A 20,872-nucleotide genomic window follows, 5' to 3' on the forward strand; every position below is an offset into this window, starting at 1 on the left:
TGCTGTAAATTAATTAATTAAAATTTTATTAGTGAATTTTTGGTAATTAGTTGAATACTTGTGTCGATTTCTCGTGCTATTTATGTCCGCCTCTGTATATTACAGGTCAAGGACCACAAGTACGCCATCTGCCACATGCCATTTTTAAAGATTCCGGAAAACTTAGAAATGATCACCGCATATAGGCACATCAAGGCGTTTACGTGGATAGTAGCAGTATAGTTCGTAGCACTGTCCAGTATTTTGGAAATTAGGCCTGACGATGAACAATACACATGCAGCATAATACCGACCTGCGTTCCTGACGATCATGCTAGCGCCATGGAGACAAAGAAATCACGTGGCTTCTGTTTATTTATTTTGAGTACGAAATACATATCGTGCAATCATCGGGGCTATACATTACCGAAATTTTAACCGGTAATGATGAAACGACAGTCCTAAGCATTCACTCCTGAAATTGTATTTGGTCGAGAATAGTCGCCGAAGTTAGGGCAACATGGACAATTCTTTAAGACAGAGGTGTAAGCGCACTGACGGAAGACATCAGTGCAATTACAGGTTTGCATACCAGGTTATTCAGCGACGACTCTGTTGGGTTTTTAAAAATGCGGAATTGCAGTTAGAAAAACCTTCTCATAAGCCAAGATTGAAAATGATGGCATAACTAATTCACAAAGAAATCGACAATGAGGACACTATTCAATTATTTTCCCTAATTACCACATTCAATATTTGCCGTACGGCCGCTGTTTCTATCGAGCTTGGCATTTTTAGGAAATTCCATAATATCCCTAGCGTCCGAATGAAGGCCTTTGTGTTGTGTCCTAAGGGCAATGGGCTCAAAGACTGAAAGGAATATGGGAATTCGTCGGCACTTCCACTGCGTGAAGATGGTTAACCAGCGAAGCTAAAACGTGCGGCCCCGGTGTTTATCACTGGATTAATCTCGAGGGTTCATTAAGTATTTCTCAATTATGAGGTTACACACACGTTCGGCTGCGATGGAGAGAACGACGTCACTGGCGGTATGTCCTCAGTCCGCCGTTATCGCTTGCGTTCGATGTCTCGAGTTTGCTCGGCGGCGTGCTTAGCAGCACTCGCCCGCCATTGCCGCTTGCGATTCTCCATAATTAAAGTGCTTTAATATTTAATGTGTATACTACGTAAGACAATGAACGGCTCATACCCCCTTAATAAATCGCGTATACCCCCGTAAACGCGGGCTCCCCATTACGACCACAGAAGAGAAGTGAAATTCTACGCTGGAATTATGAGCGGCAACGCAGCCAGGTGTGGAAGAAGACGACGATGACGAACGCGGGAGCAGTGGCACGAGCGCAACCGGAGGGGCGCCATATCGAGCCAACTGCGGAAGAAGACGACGTCGCTCGAGCCAATGCTGATAATGATAGTTTTCTGTACGCAGGCGCTTTCGTTTAGCCACATATAATTTCGCCTAGACATATATAGGCTTCGCTTTAAAAATGAAAAAAAAAAACCGTGCACTGTGGCAATCGATAAAAGCGAAGCTGTAATGAGCTGACCAGGGAACACGGTGCCCTACAATAACAGATGGACAGTTGATTGCGGCGAAGAACACTTCCTGGTAACTGTCCTCAACCACGGTATGTCTTTTACAGCGTAAGCTGTTATGCACTGATTCCGATAGCCGTTTCTGTTCGCGATGGTGTCCGCTGCCGGCCGCAACCGCTATCGCCGGAAATGACAAAAAAAAGCCGGTTCCCACTGGGATCGAATCCGCGCCCGCTGCGTGGGAGTCAGGTACTGTACCACAGAGCCACGCAAGTGCTTGCTGCGAGGCCGCCGAAAATGCTCTTTAAGTGCGCCATAGGCAGGCGCGCAGGCGCAGACGACGAGGCGCGATTCAGACGAGGCTCGCAATCAACGCGATCCCTAGCCTCCGCCAGTATGGAGGCGCCATCTAGTTAAGGTGCCTGCAAACGTAGCGCGCCCGACATGTAAGTTGAATATAGCAGTTGCATGCTGCATGTAACTGGACCTGGTTAATTCAAGCAGGCTAGGTGACTATTTGTCACCACACTAGCCCGTTTTGAACATTCCAACAAACAATCATAATCATAATCATCATCAACAACAGCACCAACAACGTATCGTGCCACGGGTCAAGGGATGTGAGGTGTGCGCCACGTATTCTGGATGCCTCTTCGGTACAGCGTTATGGCGTCTCCTCGCAAGGTACGAATCGCTGCTCAAGAAGCGAATCGTAGAGCTATATACGTGCGCGGCTACAACCAGGCATGATCGGGCGCAGCAGACTGCTGTGCAGCTCGCCGTCGACGCCGGGCGGACGGTTCAGATTGTTGTCGTCAAAACGAGGTGAAGAGACTTTGCCGCGAAGATCCTGTAGTGCGTGGTGCCGAAATTGGAGCTACTCTTGAGCCGCTCCACCAGCTTATGCTGTGACTGTGCTGCGTGTGCCGCGCAGGCCTGTGACTTTTTTGTGGTGCAATGGCTCTATCATGGAGCTGCTGCTCGCAGGGTACCAGGCTCGAAACCAATCATACGATGCGGAATTGTCTTCCTTTATTGAACAAAAACATCCACTCGGCGACACAGTCACCGGCGACGACGCGCCAAATCGCGGGAAGGTAGGCAATCCCCCCTAGTGGGTACGTGCCATAAGTTGAAAGCGACAATAACAGCAACCATGCGAAAGAATCGTCGCTGAAACATAAAGCTTTGAAACCTAATTGGCAAAACTTTTCGTTTCTATATCATGGTTACCATTACCCAGTTGTGTCAACTAATACCATGTACAACATCACAATCGATTGACATTCGCTTTTATGAACAGCCGTAGCGTAAGAACGCTTTTTTGTGAATCCAGGCTTTGCTTATGTATGCTTCACTCACCTCTGCAAACCTTGCCCAACGTTCCTCTTTGGCCAATGCCCTCCAAATGTCCGGTGTAACGTACCAAGTGCCGTAAAACAGAAGACACTCTCCAAGAGGCTTCAGTAGCTTCGCCATGTTTCTCCGTGCCGTGCGCTGGTCTTTCACGCAGTTAAGGCTGTTGAAGCAGTAGAGGCGATCATCGAAAGGTCTGTACAGGCTGAGGAACTCGGAGACGTCTCCCGTTATGTCCAGCTGCTCGTAGGCTAGCATTGGATGACAACTGTGCTAGCGGGCGTGGGAAGCCATGTTTGCGCACACGTTCACTCCAACGATCGTTTCTACATCGTTTAGGACGTTGGGTAGGAGGGCCTGTCGTTGTCCTCGATTGTCGTTTACTAAGCGGACTCAGGATGCCTTGGTCGTTGTCACTCTCTAGTACATTGTCGAACGTCCTGTTGTAATACTTCAGTAGCTTTGTTAGTGTTGTGGAAATAGCATGGGATGTTCTTCGAACAGACGTCAGCGTCCTAATATGGTTTGTGATGGCTTTCCCGAGTGTTGGCACCCATTGCGATGGTTTCGTAGCGACGGTGTCCACACGCAGTTTTCACTTGTCCTAATGACGCTTGTCTGAGAAAGCGAGTAAAACACAATGGTTTCTTTCACCTACATAGAGGCACTTAATGCTGAACCATTCTTCTTAACAAAACACTGACACCAGGATTTGTCTTTTTTATTTCAGTTACCTGTAGACAAGAATGAGGTTTTATTCCTGAGTCGTACACTCAAATTTTATTAGTCCAGAGTCCACACCCTCTCCCCCCTCCCATGGCGTGCCTCATAATCGGATCCTAGTTAATGCACGTAAGTCCCCATAATTTTTGCAGAAAAATGTTCGCTGTAGGCACCACAGGTACCTTCAACCGCTCTCTTCAGATCTCCCGATTAAGTTTGTTGACTAAGCAGAGCTGCTGAAAACGTGTCAATGTATGCGAAATATTTTTCAAACAATATAAGGCAAATGCCGCGATGTTCTGACGAGCGTCACAACAACCTGGCCTTGCCCGCCACTGTAGAAAATGTACGTCCACTGGCCTCCCCTGTGAAAAGCCAGTAACAGCGAAAGGCGTAGCCGTGAAAGAGCAGTCGCTATTAGGCACTTGCTTCGTGGACAATAAAAATCTGGCATTCAACGCACGTCCACGGTACGGCGCCATGAAATTATAGATTTCCTGTGAGTGCAGCCGCACTCATTGTGTGACTAATAATGCGGTAGTCTACAGTTGTTAGAATGTCAGCGAAGAACAGCTATGCATAAACGTGGGACTAGGATGTAAAAAAATGCCAGGCCTGCGCGGCACACGCAGCACAGTCACCGCGTAAGCTAGACGAGCGCTTCGACAGTACTACCTAGTAATTTGAGTGAATGCGTCAGGTACGCGCTTGGGACGCTGTCGCGCGTGCAAGCCGATGCGTTCCATCGCCGATAGCTAGCGCCGTTCAGCCCAACCAAGCGGTCGACAATGAAACTACGGCTGTCACATTCGCTCCCATTGCAACGCGCACGACGCGGCCTGCTTGGGACGCCGTCGCGCGTACAAGCCGACGCGTTCCATCGCCGATGGCTTATAGTTCATTTTCCCGCTCTCGGATAGCAAGAGCTCGCGTGGCCCAGTAGAGTTGCTTTCTTGCGTCGGTGGTGAATGGTCGTCCGTAGCATGAGCTCCGAAGGAGCGGTTTCAGTGGCCCGGCAGAGCCGCGGTATCAGGTGAACAGAAAAACCAGGCCAGGACTACCAAATGATTTCGCCATCATTGCCAACAGGTGCGTCCGTTTTGCACACACTTTTTTTGCACGGTGATGTCAAGGCAAGGCCTTACAAAGTGGAACATTTTCGCGACGCTCTTATACGACTGTGGCTCATGCCGGAAATGGTTGCCCTGGGTGCATATTAGATGAACCATCTGTGTGCAGTGACTTTCAAGGACGAAGAAGGGAAAAAGAAGATTCTCTTTGCAGACGCATTTGATGTCAAGGACCACTGTTGTGTGGTCGTCGACCCGTGTGATCGAGGCGTCCGAATCAAGCTCTACTGGCTTCTTCATGGAGTACCCGACGAAGACTTTCATACTGCTTTGTCACTTTTTGGGAAGGTGACTGAAATCACCAGGGACAAGTGGCGGGTGCAAGGATTCGTTGACAAAGGGTCAACCACCCGTTCCGTGACACTGAAGCTGAAGGCTGGCGTCACCACTGAGGACTTGCCCCACCAGCTGCGAGTAGCGGAAGATGTCCCAGGCAGAGCTGCCCTCTGCCTCCGATGCCGGGGCATCGGGCACATACGACGCGAGTGACGCGTACCACGCTGCGGGCTTTGTCGTCGTTACGGCCACGACGAGACCCGGTGCGTGCGAACCTACGCAACAGTGACAGGCCCGGTATTGAAAGAGGACGCGACTGATCACCTGAAGGACGTGGTAGACGCAGTGGAAGCCGCTGGTGAAGGGAGTGATGCCCAGCCCTCGGTGTTGATGCCCCTGAAGAAGGCAACACCTTATGACGTGGCCAAGCCATCGGACGGCTGTAAATACCCATGGGATGACACGGCGACGCCAAATACCTCGGTTGAGATCGAGGACAAAATCGCCAAGCAAACTTGCACCTTAGCAGAAGCGACGACCAGGGAAACGCAGGACACTTACGACACCGTGATGCCTGCGTCTTGCAGTGCACCTGCTTAGAGGCTTCCCGAGGAGACGGATGAGCAGGAGGAAAAGGATCAAGAGAAGGGAGTAGTGACGAGCCTCCTCGGAAGGCTCCACCCGGACGCCGACCGGCGTTCTAGCCCAAGCCCGGCGTTCAAGCCAAACGCCGCACTACAACCACGACGCCTCCGCTGACGCGGAGGCGTTCCTAGGAGTGCAAGAGTGTTGTGGTCTGGAGACTAGGGTTTGTGGGTGGGATGTGCGTTGGTCGTTGCAATTGCTGTTTAAAGCACCGAAAACCATAGTCCGCCTGGCTAGACCACCGTGTCAACGAAACAGATGTGAGACGGATGATGTGTGGTACCTGCATGGTGTAGATTCTCTTTTCTTTAAAATGGCAGCTAGCTTTTCTAATGCTCTTTGTGTCGCGACGTTGAACGTGCGTGCACTAGGTGCGCGTAGAAGGCAATTCCAAGTTAATAGTATCCTTGTTGAAAATAATATTGACTTATTGGCCGTTCAAGAAACAAAAATTGGGAGTGATGAACACACGGAGCGAATGGTTAGCATTTTCCGCCCCAGATATAGCGTATGCGTGTGTCATGCGGCGGGGAGGTCTGGGGGCTGTCTTTATTTTCTTACGTAGCAGCATTGCCGTGGTCATCCGAGATTGGTAGATTGGTCCTCTGTGACTATACATTTTCAGAGATGCCTTGGAGGGCCATATGCGTGTACGCTCCTAACGTATCACGGGAGCGGGAAGTCTTTTTTGGTCAAGTTTAAGAGCACATAAATTGTGAAAGGCATGCCATTTTACTGGGTGATTTTAACTGTGTATGCTTTCCAGAAGATACATCTATGTTGCCCAGCGTTCGTGATAAAAGTGCCTTGCTTTTAAGTTCGATTGTAAGGGAACAAGGCCTTGAAGACATTGGTTATGTGTTGTCAAGTGAAAATCATGCCGTGTATAGGCACTACCAAGGGGAATGTCACAGCAGGTTAGGCAGAATTTATGCTCCATTAACCTTTGTACCTTTATTCTCAAATTATCAAGTGATACATGTTAGCTTTATCGATCAATGCCTGGTTATGTCAACGATAGGAAAGACACAAAGGGCATCAAAATTCAACTGGGATTTATGGAAGGTAATTGATGAGCTTTTGCAAAACGAAGTGTTTAGAAAATCAGTTCAAGATAAGCTCGAAAATTTGCTCAGCACCACTACGTCAGCGTTTTTCATTGCAGAATGGGAACTCTTCAAGACAGACGTTAAATTTACCGCAAATGAGAGAACATGTGTAGTCCAGTATGAAGAAAAGGAACGTGAAAAGGAATTGTACCTCAGGTTAAAATACATGCACTGCGCAGAAAGCTCCTCGCCTGGATTATTTACGAAAGAAATCAAGCAAGTTAAGTCTGAGCTTGAAGTTATGGATGAAGAAAAGTACAAAGGTGCGGTATTAAGGGCACGGGCAGAGCATTTATGCATGGGAGAGACGCCAACCAAACGATCAATGAGCGATGAGAAAAAACACGCGGCCTCCAAAGAAATAAGGGAAATAAGATTTCAAGGGGAAGTCACTAATGATGTTGGAATGATAGGGCACGCATTCCAGTCTTAATATGAAAGTCTGTTGGAGAAAAAGTCCTGTGATATCGAACGTTTTAAGACTCAATTCTTGCCCTTAATTCCAACAGTATCAGATGAAGTCTGTGAAGCGCTTGTGCGACCAATACACCTTTCGGAATTTGAGGATGCGATTGACGATCTCCGTCCCGGCAAGTTGTCAGGGCCTGATGGTCTCGGAGGGGCTTTCTATAAGAGCTTTAAAAATGAAATAGCTATAGCATTACACCGCGTGATAAGTGAGATGTACGAGAGCAAGGAAGCGCCTCCTTCTTTCGGACGTCGCACGTTATTTCAATTCCTAAAGCGAAAGACCCAGTGAGGCTTTTGGCGGTTGAAGCCTATAGACCAATAAGCTTGACGAATACGGACTATAAAGTTTACACTAAAGTACTAGTGAGACGATTGCAAACTGTGATAAAAGAACTTGTGGGCCCCCATCAAACCTGCGGTTTCAAGGGAGATCAATATTTTCAAATATACATACTGCAAGGGCCATACTGGAATGTTGTGACGAAAACGAGGCCCGAGTGGCCATGATACAAATTGGTCTTGAAAAGGCTTTTGATAGAGTCGTCCATGATATCATTTTCTTGCTTTTAAAACATGTTAAAGGCGGTTCAGTGATAACAGACTGGAGTGAGAATGGTGTACAAAGATTGCACTTCAAAATTAATAATAATAAAAAATTAGGCGCCAGTATAAAAGTGGTGTCATCAGTATAACAGGGGTGCTGCCTGTCGCCTCTTCTGTTTGCATTGTATTTACAGCCGCTTTGTTTGAAAATAATTAGAAGCCAATCTATTCGTGGATTTATCTATTCAGGAATTGAGACTAGAGTTCTGGCTTACACGGATGATGTGGCAATTTTTTGCAGAGATACAGAGAGTGTGGATAAAACTATGAAAGAGGTTGTTTCTTTTCGTGCCGCAACTGGAATTGCTGTCAGCAGGACTAAGTGCCTAGGCTTATGGCACGGCAGCTGGCCACAGACACCCGGCTATTTTTGCAACATAAATTGGAGCGTTATCCCTGCAAAATACCTTGGGGTGCCATTGCAACTTTATCGTGACAGTGCGGAGTATTGGAGCGAAGAAATAAAAAGAGTTAAAGACCAGACAGAAAAATGGGGTGGGCATAATTTTGCGATGTTTTCAAGAGCTAGTGTGTGCAATTTGTTTTTAGTGTAATGAAAAAAATGTCACAGTTTCGCCCTAAGGGCGAAGCAATGAATGCGATAGCAACACAGCAATGTCATACGAAGTAAGGTGAGCGGCTTTGGTAGCAACAACACGCAGAACTGTTGTCGACGCCATCGGCGTTTTGCCTGCGTTCGCTCAAAATGCGTGCGGCGTTGGTGACTGTTGCCGGAGCCTCTGATATAAATAGGCACTGCGTGCCGCAGCTAAACGTCGCCTCCCTTCCCTCCCCCTCCCCCACGGCCTCTCGCTCGTTGGAAGAAGGCGCGTTTGCTCTACATACATGGTGATTGTGAAGGAGAACAGAGACGCCTACTTCTGCAGCCCTTAAGCGAGCACGGCGCAGAACGCGCGTTTGTTCTCCGCCGTGCGTTCACTCCCCGTGAAAGACGCGCCCCTCGCTCCCTTTCACTCGCACATACAGCGTTCGGCGCGCGGCGACGATTTCTTCTCCAAATGACGTCATACGGAACCTCACGGCGACGGCGACGGCGACGGCAACGGCGACGCCGACGGCAGAAATCTGCTTTTGAGTGTCCATATAATTGCTATCGCAATAAAAGACAAGACGATGACGAAGCAGTCAGCAAGCAAGCCACAGTGTTGGTGCTAACCACGCGCCCCGAGCTTGCGCTTTCCCGGATTTTGCTGCTGGTCGCCTCGCCGCTTCTTGACGTTCGCCTGACGTTTCTCGCCTTCATTGACGTTTATACGTGAATAAATCACGTTGCATTTGGTGAAGGCGGCGTGGGTCCTCCGCACCAACCTGGATTCTCCGCTCCCGGAAGCTCCCTTCGGTTCCTGCACTCATGATGGTCAACGACACCTCGACTCAGACTGACCCTTCGGCAGCGCCTGCCACCTGCAGCGCCATGTACCGTGAGCGGGATCCGCCCATCTTCAACGGCTCAAGTGACTCCGATGTTGCAGACTGGTTGTCGACATACGAACGGGTCAGTGACAATAACAAATGGGACGATTCAACGAAGTTGAATCGCGTCATGTTTTATCTCGCGGATATCGCGCAACTGTGGTATCGCAACCACGAGACCGACATACCCACTTGGTCCGTTTTTAAGACTTCCCTTTCGGACGTCTTTGGTCGGCCTACGGCCCGCAGGCTTCGCGCAGAGCAGCGCTTGCGCGAACGTGCGCAGAACTGCCGATAAGTTCTTTCGGTATTCGTTTCTTGCCATGCGCAGACGCAGAGGGAGTGCCGGCTGACATGATAATGCTTTTGCGTATGAACAGTGTGCGGAAAACGCGCATGGATGCCAGGAATGCCCGAGTAGATGCAAGGTCGGCAAGGCAACACCTATTTCAAAGTCCCACGTACACGCGGGATGCCCTAAAGCACATGATTGAACCACCAGAGTGGTTTCAGGAGCTTGACGTTTTGGTGTCTGTGGTGGCCTTCTTGAAGGCCTTTCAAATTAGTACAGTCTAGCAAAAATATGTAATAATATTGTGTAGCGCCAAGTGACCTCCTTTGTATTTGTACGAGTGCATGTATTGTTGCGAAGATGGTAATAAGAAAAAAAGTTGTCGCAGTTTCACCTGAAAGGTGAAGCATCAATTGCGATAGCAAATTTGTAGAGAGATATACGGAGTAATGATATTAGCTTTATCAGCTGTATAAACTTGGACATGCAGCAGCACCGGCAACGCGCTGAACTGTTGTCGACGCCGTCGGCATTTTGCCCGCGTTCGCTCAAAATGCGTGCGGCGTTGGTGACTGTTGCCGGAGCCTCTGATATAAATAGGCACTTGGTGCCGCAGCTAAACGTCGCCTCCCTTCCCTCCCCCTTCCCCCCCTCCCCCACGGCCTCTCGCGCATCGGAAGAAGGCGCGTTTGCTCTACATATATGGTGATTGTAAAGGAGGAAAGAGACGCCTACTTCTGCAGCCCTTAAGGAAGCACGGCGCAGAACGCGCGTTTGTTCTCCGCCGTGCGTTCACTCCCCGTGAAAGAGCGCGTCCCTCGCGCCCTTTCACTCGCACATACAGCGTTCGGCGGCAAAAAAAGCTCGCGTGGCGCAGTGGTGGAGTATCTGCCTACCACGCAGCGGGCCTGGGTTCCATGCCGGCGGAGAGTGCGTACTTTTTTTCGCATGCGATAGCAGCTACGGGGCGGCGGCGATAGTATCATCGCGACCCGAAACGGCTATTGGAATGAGCCCATAACAGCTCACGCTGTAAAAAAAAAAAAAAAAAAAAAAAAAAAAAAAAAAAAAAAAACGATGACGCGAGATTTCAGTGTGGGATAGTCAAGGCACACAACGACGGCCTAACGACGTGGGGAATGGCTTGACGACTGATTTGTCGCAGTCAGGCAAATAAACACCGTAACCTATTTCTATATATTTATTCTTTTTAATTATACGCCAAAGGAGCTCCAACATTATTACATGAAGGATGGGAAGGAAGGTATTACATGAAGGAAGGTATTACACGAAGGATGGGAAGATAAAATTAAACAGTTTTGTTTTGATAGCAGCCTTAAACTGAAGTGTTAATTCTGACTTGCCCAACGTGCAGTAATGGTAGAATGTTAGAACCCTTGACGATCACACTTTCAATATAGCAATGCCAGTTGCAGCTGGGAGATATGTGTCTATGTGCGCTGGTCCTGTGAATTAGAGTTGTTCTCACTGAACATGTACCGGCAAATCAGGCAATAATAATAATGCTTTTGCTAATGCCTAAGACAGAGAGAGTCATGCGAAAACAATACGGTTGACCTGATGTTTCATGTATGCTTCTTGTTTCCTATTTTATCGGTCTAATTACTCATGTAGCAACCCCTGTATTTTGCTTGTCTGTTTCAGTAGTATATTTACTGTTCTATTACATACTGTCATTTTTATGTAATTGTTAACATCATTTGTAGTTAGCTAAGGCGGAGGAAGTGCGGGGCACATCATCTGGGCAGCGCTGGGAGCCGAATTGCGTCGCTGTGCGCTCCAAGGTCAATTGAGCTGACGTCAGCGCGCACGCCGACTAATCACGGCGCGGTCCCTCTTCGCCACCGGCGTCTCTATGGCGATACCATTCCCACTCCCAGCGAAGTCGCCCTATCAAGTTGTCCGCGGCGCTACTGGCTACAAATGCCTCCCATTAGCCTCGATTCTCTTCACTTACAATGTTTTCTCGTTAAAACTGCAATGGTGCAACAGTCAGAGAAAGCTTGTTTACAGCCGGAAAGTGAGGAGTTTGAACCCCCCACGGAGACAAAGACTTCTTTACCGCTGAGCTTCGTTTAGTGATGACAGAGTGACCACAGGAATGCATTGCAGAACATCACTTTTCATTATCTATCCAACGCCTATGGTCATTAAAACTGCAGTTTCGCCCGAACATTGCAGGAGTTGCAGTGACAGCCAGCGTAATACTACATTCAGTGAGTTTCACCGAACGTTATCAGTCACAGAACAAATAGGAATAAGTTGCACGCGCAAAAGGTATCGTGCAAGAGTCGCGTGGCGGTACCTTAATAAGAATGAAATATTATAGTTAGCGTGAAGTGCTAGATTATCGAAACACATTCCAGAGGACACGGTAGACGGGAAGCCCAAGCGTCTCGGTACTTCTCGGTACAAGAGCGTTTTCGTTATCCGCCATCTTCCAGGAATGCGGCTGCATTTCCCGGAAATCCAATCCGCGAGCTTTCGCGGAGCTGTGCAAATGCCATAGAGACTGAGCTATAGCACATGTTGCAGTCGCAATGAAACGCTTTCGCCATGGCTTACGTAGAAGGACATTGGATACCGTCATAAGAACTTGCACTTAAGAGGATCAACACTGGTAAAAAAGTGCGCTTTACTAATTTTGCCTTAAACTTTCCGGAACGCCAGTATATAAATGAAACGCGGTCTGTCGGAATTGCTGAACCGTATTTATGTGCGCCGTGTCATCGGCTTTATCCCGTGGATTACATAGTTGTCAGCCAAGAGCGGGTTTTGCCGTCCTTGTAGCCAGTTATGCAATTCTTCGTTTGCGTCTTGGACCAAAACGTGTCTTTCTTCAGCAGTTAGTGTCTTATTTCCTGGTATCAATGCAGTCAGCATTCCTGCGTAATATATAGAGAAGTAAAAAAAGGAAAACGCCGTCAAAGCACACTTAAACATTGAATGGTTCTAAACAGCGCTGAGTGTGTACATTCTAACGATCCTTTTTAATTTTCTATTCTTTTTGACTTTCAACATCGCCTCACACGACGCTGCTTTCCTGCTGTTGAATAGATCGGCGATTTGGTGGGAGGGATGATAACATATATACACTGAATAACGGGAAAACAAGCCTTACAAATGGCAGGGCCTGGAATCGTCAAATTTTTTGTTACTGTTCACAACATAGAAGTTCCAACATAATAAGCTATAGATATAGCAGCCAAGATATTAAATACAATTATAAAATGAAGATAAAAGTGAATTGACAGTCATTTCGAGAATAATGTCTTACCGTGATGTGATCAGTGCACGAAAGCTCAAGAAAACGTGACAGAATGCCAAACGTGAAGTTTTCTTGGGGTGCCAGAAAGATGGAGATTATAGGTGTGTTCAGATTGGTGTCATTTTAGATTCATATTCAGATTTGATTAGTTCCAAAAGAGTTGTTGCAACATCAAAAATATACATACAAGGGTCTCAAAGTGAAAAATCTGTAGTGGGACCCTTGGTTGATATTACAATGTTGATGGTTATACCTATACACAACAAATGAACGCTACGAGGGCATTCAGCGTCATTAAGTTGGAAGGTGGTAAAGCCAACTATATATTAAAAAATCTTGCCCCAGACTACGCAAACTTTGTTCTGGCTTACAAGAAAATGGAAAGAGAGACAACGAGAAATAAACAATTGAACTTGCATGCACTGAGCATTTAGTGATATCTGAGCGAAGATAAAGATTTACTTACGGCAATCAGACATGAGATTCCCGAGCTTATTATGCGCCCTTTCTCTGTGGGGTTAGCTTATGTTATGTGAATGCGACCACGCTAAGTAGAGTGCGCTAGTCAATTAGCATTGCTTGCACGCGGTGTGCTGAAAGTTTGGATTGGTCCGACCTAGCATATGCTAGCAGACATGCTTGCGGATTGCGTGACTGCTGTCGGGGCCCAAACACTCACCCGACCACTGCTGCATGGGGAGATAGATGTGAGCCATCTCGCAGCTCCTCAATTCCAGCCCAACGTCCTTGGCCAGTGATCGGACGTAGTTGAGTCTCTCGTCAGTGCTCCCAATATCCTGTGAAGGCGGAATGAGGCCTTCCCACAGCTGCAACAGCGGGTTGCACCATTAGTCGTGGCAGTTGTGCTATTGTTAGACGAAACTGATAACTTGACGTAATAAATATGCTGAATTTTGTGCGACTCCAACCTAATTTATGACCAAGTATAAGCATGTGCACGTGAAACGATGTGGTGGTAGGCATTTTCTTATTGGCAGTGTTTTCTTTCTGAATTTATGCTGGTTTTTCGCGCCATTTCCATAATCAAATGAAAAAGAAGCGGACAGATTATGTGGTCGCGGCATAATTTATTAGTTGTCAGTATTTATTTTACAAGACTTTGATTGCCTTGCGTATTCTTGTGCGGTCACCAGATGATGAAAAGATTGTCTACTGAGGAAAGCAATGAAAGGGCTTGGTTATTGCACGTTCACAATTACGTTGCGCTGAGTTTTACAGGGGCATAAAAAATTGGAGGACGCTTACGCTTCGCTTTTAAGAATGGAACCCGATAGTATCCAAAGATCCTGGCTGCTTATTAGGCTTCCCGGTTACTGCAGCTTTCTTTTCCCTCCAACTTCGCCTCCGCATGAGGTTGCCGAGGAGGCGAGCGCCATCTGGTTAATGTTTTTGCAAGGAGCGAACCGCGGCGCGCCGCTGTATCAGTGGTAGAAATGCTGAAAAAAAGGGGCTTGTGTTTGAGTTTTCGCGTAAGAGAATTGTGTTTTATCGTATATTTAAATTACAATCCCACGCTATTACGTCTGTTGGTTGTGGTTACGTCGTACTTCACGATTTTTCTGACGCATTTTGCTTTGAGAAATTCGATTAGTTCACCAGCGCCTCAGCGCCCCGCGGAGGGCTTGCGTGGTCGGGAGGGTTCGGTATGATTTCTGCGCCACGGACGCCGGCGCTTACGCCGACACCGACGCCGACAATCGCGGTAAAATAAAACGGACGCGGACGGACGAAGCGCGTCGTCCATCCGCATTCTTGTTGCCTTTATAATTAAACTTATTGTTATTATGTTAATTTTCGCCTGTGAAAAACTATGAGCAACGTAATTATGAATGCCTACTGAATTGCCGATACAGCTGCTAGCATGAGGTATTGCATTAAGTGGTTTAAATTTACGAATTCAGAGAACGTCTAGGAGTCTGAAGATTATTGTACAGTATGGCGCACATTTCTTCCTTGGTTTACTCGCTATGGTGTTTATTGACTATGTTGATCCTATTCTATATCGGTATGAAGGTTATTGAAAACGGAAAGTCGTGCGCAGCAGCAGAGACCTTAATGGCTCTATTGCTAAACATTCACAAAGCAATGTCTGAACGTGGGAAATATTCATAGACAATAATGCAATGTGAAAAGAAATTATGAAGATTCCACGCATTGTGGTAGCGAAGCTTTGATGAAGTTTTGATGAGCCTCTGATGAAGCTTTGATGAACCGAGAAGACACAACATCATCACGATAGCAGACACACATCGAATTTCGCCGACAAACGCTTCCCGTAGCTGTCCTGAGCGCCGATAAGTTTCCTTGCAGATCAATGGCCAGATAATCGTGTTGCCACTCTGGGGGAACCATGTTATAAACTAACCCTAACACACTGAATGTTCTTTCTTTATTTTATGAAAGCTTCCACTCGGCGAAACAGACACCGACAACACGCCAGATCGCGCAAAGGTAAGCGAAAGAGGCTTCACGGAAAAATAAAGTGTCGCAAGGAATCGACAAAGCTTTTCAGCTATAAGTTTTGTTTACCATTTGCCACCTGTCTCAACGAATAATACGACCAACATCCACCACTGTGCAGGGCTGCTATGCTCTGCACAGCTCCCAGCTCGCCAACCAAATCTGGGCCGTCCAGCAGGCCCGCGAAGTGGCGACTTCGCAAGTCCTGGACATCCCAACGTGGGAGACCTGAGCCCGGGCCACCAATCTGCAGGACACTCAATAAAAGTTTTTACAAACCAATCTAACTGCCTGCCATATATATTTACCGACACTTATAGCATAAGGACATTTTTGGTGATAGCAAGCTCTGCTAGCAAGTACCATTCACTCACCTCCGCAAACCTGCTCCAGCGTTCCTTCTTGGCCAATGCCCTCCAAATCTCAGGTGTCACGTACCAAGCGCCGTAAAACAGAAGACATTCTCCACCAGGCTTCAGTAGCTTGGCCATGTTTCTCCATGCCGTGAGCTGGTCTTTCACGCGGTTAAGGCTGTTGAAGCAGTAGAGCCGATCGAAAGGTCCGTACAGGCTGAGGAACTCGGAGACGTCTCCTGTTATGTCCAGCTGCTCGTAGGCTAGCTTTGGGTGAGAATTGTGCTCCCGGGCGTAGGAAACCATGTTTGCGCACACGTCCACCCCTACAATTCTCTCTACATTGTCTGGAACGTTGGGCAGAAGGATCTTCATGGTCACTTGACCACAGCCAGAGCCCACGTCGAGGAATTGCCGTGGACAATATGGACTGCTGCTTTTTGGAGCGATATCGCCGTCTAGGTCATTGTCGAACATCAAGTTGAAATAATTTAACAACTTAGTTATAAGGGGAAAAGAACACGTGACGTTCTCCGAGTAAGCATCAGGGTCGTACTCATGTTTGTTGTGATTGGGCGGTGCTTCGACTTTCATTGTAATCGATTCACAGTGATGGCGCAGTGCGTGGCTTTTACTGTTTGTTCGGAGACGTGCCTGAAAAAGCGAAGAAAAAATATAACAGCAATTTGTTTCGTTCTCTCACTCACTCTCACTCACTTGGAAAAAGCCATCTGGAAAAAAATTTTGACCTGCGTAAGAAGCATAGTTAAAGATGATACACGTTTGAAGTACGAGCACGAGCGTAACGAAAGCTCGGAAATGTAGCCGTTTCAGCTGCTGAAAAAACAACACTCTGCCATTACCGCTCACTGGAAGTTACGCATGACCTAATAGGTTGCTCCTCGGCATAACCAACGTTACTAGACTGGGTTCAGTTGCTGAACTCTCCGCAGGCGCCGTATATCTCGTCGTATAATGGTTGACCCCATCCCTCCTTCATTATTTGCGCTAAGCGACCATACGGTCTTAGGTATTTCGCAGGCATCTCCGTGCTTTGGCTTGCCGCCAGATGGCGGGAACGCCGTAGGCGGGAGTGTCACGCGAGTGCAACTCTGCTTTGTCGAAGGCGCTCGCGTCCTCCGACTTCGCAACTTACGACTGTAACACGTCTTTTCACCGATGTCTTTAGTGAAAAGGTCTCTTCTCTTCCTGCGAGAATATGACGTTGAAGCGTGGTTCTCACAACCACCTCGGCGTCCGGGAAGCACCGTCAGACACGGCCTGCAAAGGTGGTTCAATGGCTGATTTCGGCTCGAAGGACGCAGACGTGTCAAAGAAGAAAACTTGTATTTATAGTGATTTTATAAAGCTTGGTTGGAATGATACATCGATTACAGAGAGTTGCACTGGTTTGATATCACATAGGGCGGCCCTACCTCGGCGGAGCCGATGGTGCATAGCACCCGAAGTCAGGTCCACAACCACTCTACCCGATCGGAGCGCTGTAGCCGCATTTTTTAGACCCAATGCTCCGCCCAAAATATTTGCTTACGAATCATTGTTGGTTTATTTTGTGACCGGTCAATCATTTATCAATCCTTGAGTTCGTTAGAACATCTATGCGTGATTTGCCTGTCGATGAGCCAACCATCTTAGAACACTTTTTTAGCACAGTTCACAGTGTAGATTCCTCACCCAAAACACACATTATACAACTACAAAGGGGAGAGGGCCACGCTGCCCATATTTGCCTAAAGTTCCAAGAAACGGCATGCTAGCGCAGCTGGTGTAACAAAGTGATACCAGACAAAACACATGCACCACACCTAGACGCGAGGAAGCGTAGGAATAATGGCGCCAGTGCTCGAACACGTGCCCGAAGCAACCAGATTCTCGGGAGTCGAAGGCCATGTGGCGTCATAAACAACCATTTGTTTTCGAGTAAGCCTGTCTGTGAGGTGCACGGGGTACCTGTTTTCCACCCAAACGCCCACCGCGTGTCTCGACCGTCAGACGCCTATGGCCCTATGGCCATATGACGCCTTTGTTCCGAGACAAAACCGATAGGCTCTCATGCGGTTCTAAGAAACCACACACCGGTGCGCGCGCTAGTGCGCCCATAAAGAGTAATGGTGGCCGCGCATCCGGTCGGCGTCGCTCGATTCAAAGTACCCGTGTCAAGACCCGAACCGCGCGTATTCCAATGCTACGACGCCAGAACACCGGTGCGAAACTCGGACGCGAGACGGGGTTGTTTGTCGCCCTTTAGGGGAGGCCGCCCGTTTAACGAATGGGTGCAACCTCAAGTTTTGAATCCGTTCACACCAGCGCGCTTGCCGCGCAAGAGGAGGACGACTGCGGCGGTTCCGAGGAAACGCACCGCAAAAAGAGGGTTCGAGGCCCCTCGCTACTGTCAAGCGCAACCACTAATGTGGCGCCGGTGGTCCTCTCCTCTCCCCGGGCTCTGCGGTAGTTAGGAGTGAAGGCACGTTCACACCGAAAGCGGAGCGGCCAAGCGAGCAAGCGGATTTTCAAAATGGCGAGGCGGAGAGTGCGCGCGGCTGTTCACACCGGCCAAGTTGTCTCGCTGCCAGCACCGCCGGGGAGGCGGAGCATCTCGTAATTTCACGGACGTGAAGTAGAGGCTGTGCACTTAATAGTCACACCCAAATCCTGCGTAATCTCCTTCCATAGCTCTTTCTTATAGTCGGCTTTTTTGTACCTCGGGTTGCATTTGTCGTACAGGACCCGGTACTGCTTGATTGTGTGCAGCAGCAGTTCCACAGAGAACACAGCCGGTTCAGACATGGTGGACGCCATTTGCATTATCTCGACCGGATATTTACATTCGTTCACCAGCGCTTCCGCCATCTCGGATTCTGATTGGCTGCGACCAAAGCGGTCAACTTTCCCGCGCGGAAAACCGGTCAGAGCGCGATCAGGCCAAGCGGCCGCGTATTTCCCGCAAAGCAGAAAATCCGCAGCTGCTTGGCCGGATCCGCCTGTCCGCTCCGCCTTCGGTGTGAACGTGCCTTAAAACGTGCATGTTTCTTAGACTTGCGTGCAAGCTAACGCTCAGCCTTCGACGCCCATTTCTCAAGTGGCGTCGGTGAGCAACGAGCTCGTCGAAACGAAAGCTCAGATGACCCGCACTGCTCTTTTCGATTTGTTTTACTGCGGTTCGTGGCGCTGGGCCAATACCTATTTTAATGTTTGTAATAGCTCCCATTTAGCAGATTGATTGAAAAACTTTACTGAGCTGTGAAAGTCCTGCTGCGCTCCACCGGATTGCGTGTTTGGAGTTCTTAGTGCAGGGCGCCAGCAACCCCGGCGGTCAGCTGCGCTTACTAATCAGGTATTGTTGAGCAGTGTTAATTATTGGGAATTATTTAATGAATTCATTAACACTAACACTTGCTACTAATCAGCCGTTGTAGCGGTCAGCAGGTCAATGGTTTCGTTTTGGTGGGTAACAACTTTATTGATAGTCCTGCAGAGCTTTTGCCGACGGGGCCTTAGGTCTGCCACAAATTGTAGTCGGGGAGTTGGGAAGGCGGATCCACTTGGAACCAATTCTCAGCAAGACGCCAGTCTCGAAATAATAATTCCGGAACTTTGTGAACGAATGCATTGGCGTTCCAGTTACTTCATCAACAAAACGTCGTTTTACACATTGAATCACATAAGAATGTGGTGCTGACATGAAGCCCCACATTCACAAGTTGAATGTGTAAACCTACATGAGCTTTGCTCGTTTGCGAGCAGACTTTACTTGCATATTCAAGGCACGTTCTCGCTGCAGGAACCGCGCATAAAAAAGCATTCGCGTCACCAAATAAAATTTAATGATACGGGTCGTAAGCTCCTCAGAATGCACACGGCATCCAACACGCACAAGAGTGTCACAAAAAGCGCATGTATACACGTAGCATGCGTAGCGTGCGACGGGCTACATGCGTAGCAAAACACGCATGTACACACACCGCCAAACCACGTGAAAAGCCGCGGACAGTGCTTCGCCGCCCCGTCCGAGCCCTACTGATCGAACAAAGTGCGACAGCAGCGCCACGAGATGCGATAATTGGTGGCGCGTTCACGCAGTCCCAGATGCAGGAAAAAAAAAAAAAAAACTGGGGATACGCCCTACCCCCTCCGCGTGCTAGGAGAAAAGTGTAGAAGACACGTGATATTTTTTTTTTTTGCTGTAGCGGCCATGTTCTCGGGCCAAATGGCGACTTTGTTTTGGTTGCATGTGCTCACAGGTTAGGCTCCGTAGGTTTTGTACCATCGCAAAGGCGTCGTGTGTGCCGGATTGCGTTAGTCTTCGTGTATTTTCCCCCTGCGTTATCTAGACCGCGCTCTCCTTGCTGTTGTTGGGGCCACGAGGGACTCGAAGAAGTAAAAAAGCGTGAAACGAGCGCGCATGCAAAGCCGCACACCACGTACGACGCCGCGAATGAAGGACGTCCTGAAAATATATTTCCCGCATTCGGCGTATTCATCCGAATGTGTCATCGGGGACTGAAACCGCTGTGCTTCAGAATATGTACGATAAACACCTTGCACGTCAATGACAGCTGTGCAGTGTTACTGCTTTTGACAGCGGACGGTGCATTGGTGGCACGTAAAACAGCCATGTGGAGGATGGGAATCAAGAGGCTGCTGTGAGTAAAATCCGGCAGATCCCACGCCCTGTGGGAAGCAATGTTATGCGAAGCAGTGTGCGAGGAGCCTCCCAAGTTAACGAAACGACCATGAGAGCACCAAGACGTAGGCGGCTATTTCATGACCTACATGACACGCATGTCATGACATTCATGTCATGAGTCCTCAGTAGTCCCTTTAGCTACGCCTAAGAGACCTTAAGGTGAAAGCCTTAGTCAGGCTCATTACTATGACTTCGACTATAAACCTTTAGCCTTTTCCTTCACTTACTACCACATCCGAAGCCATTGCACTGGTTTTTGAGTTTTAATCTTCTTTCGCTTAGTCATTGTAAGTTTTGCTGAGTCATGCTCATGTCTATGACTTCTACCATCATCTCTTGGTGTTTCCTTCACTTAGTGCCCACGTCCAAACCCATTCCAATAGGTTTTGCGTGTTAATGTTTTTTTGTTGGGTCACTGTCATTTTAGGCGGCTGTTTCATGACCTATATGGCACTCATGTCATAAC

General features: G+C 48.2%; 1 protein-coding gene across 1 annotated transcript; it reads right to left on the reverse strand.

Annotated features, from left to right (window-relative positions):
- Positions 1–12,286: 12,286 nt before the first annotated feature.
- LOC119463662 (juvenile hormone acid O-methyltransferase) lies at positions 12,287–16,154 on the reverse strand. Its single transcript, XM_037724485.2, has 3 exons — positions 15,720–16,154; positions 13,544–13,691; positions 12,287–12,481 (listed from the first exon to the last, which is right to left on the reverse strand). The coding sequence occupies exons 1-3, from the start codon at positions 16,071–16,073 to the stop codon at positions 12,309–12,311; spliced, it is 675 nt and encodes a 224-aa protein (XP_037580413.2). The 5' UTR covers positions 16,074–16,154; the 3' UTR covers positions 12,287–12,308.
- Between the last annotated feature and the right edge of the window lie 4,718 nt (positions 16,155–20,872).

This window comes from Dermacentor silvarum, chromosome 9 (genome assembly GCF_013339745.2).
Source record: "Dermacentor silvarum isolate Dsil-2018 chromosome 9, BIME_Dsil_1.4, whole genome shotgun sequence".
Taxonomy (NCBI): domain Eukaryota; kingdom Metazoa; phylum Arthropoda; class Arachnida; order Ixodida; family Ixodidae; genus Dermacentor; species Dermacentor silvarum.

Bases quoted from the DNA above. Each gene is read 5' to 3' on its own strand.
- LOC119463662 (XM_037724485.2), bottom strand. From the start codon at position 16,073: ATGAAGATCCTTCTGCCCAACGTTCCAGACAATGTAGAGAGAATTGTA. The intron at 13,692-15,719 runs GTGAGTGAATGG...CCGCTGTTGCAG, and splicing joins GCTGGAGCAGGTTTGCGGAG to CTGTGGGAAGGCCTCATTCC. The intron at 12,482-13,543 runs GTGAGTGTTTGG...TATATTACGCAG, and splicing joins CCCCATGCAGCAGTGGTCGG to GAATGCTGACTGCATTGATA.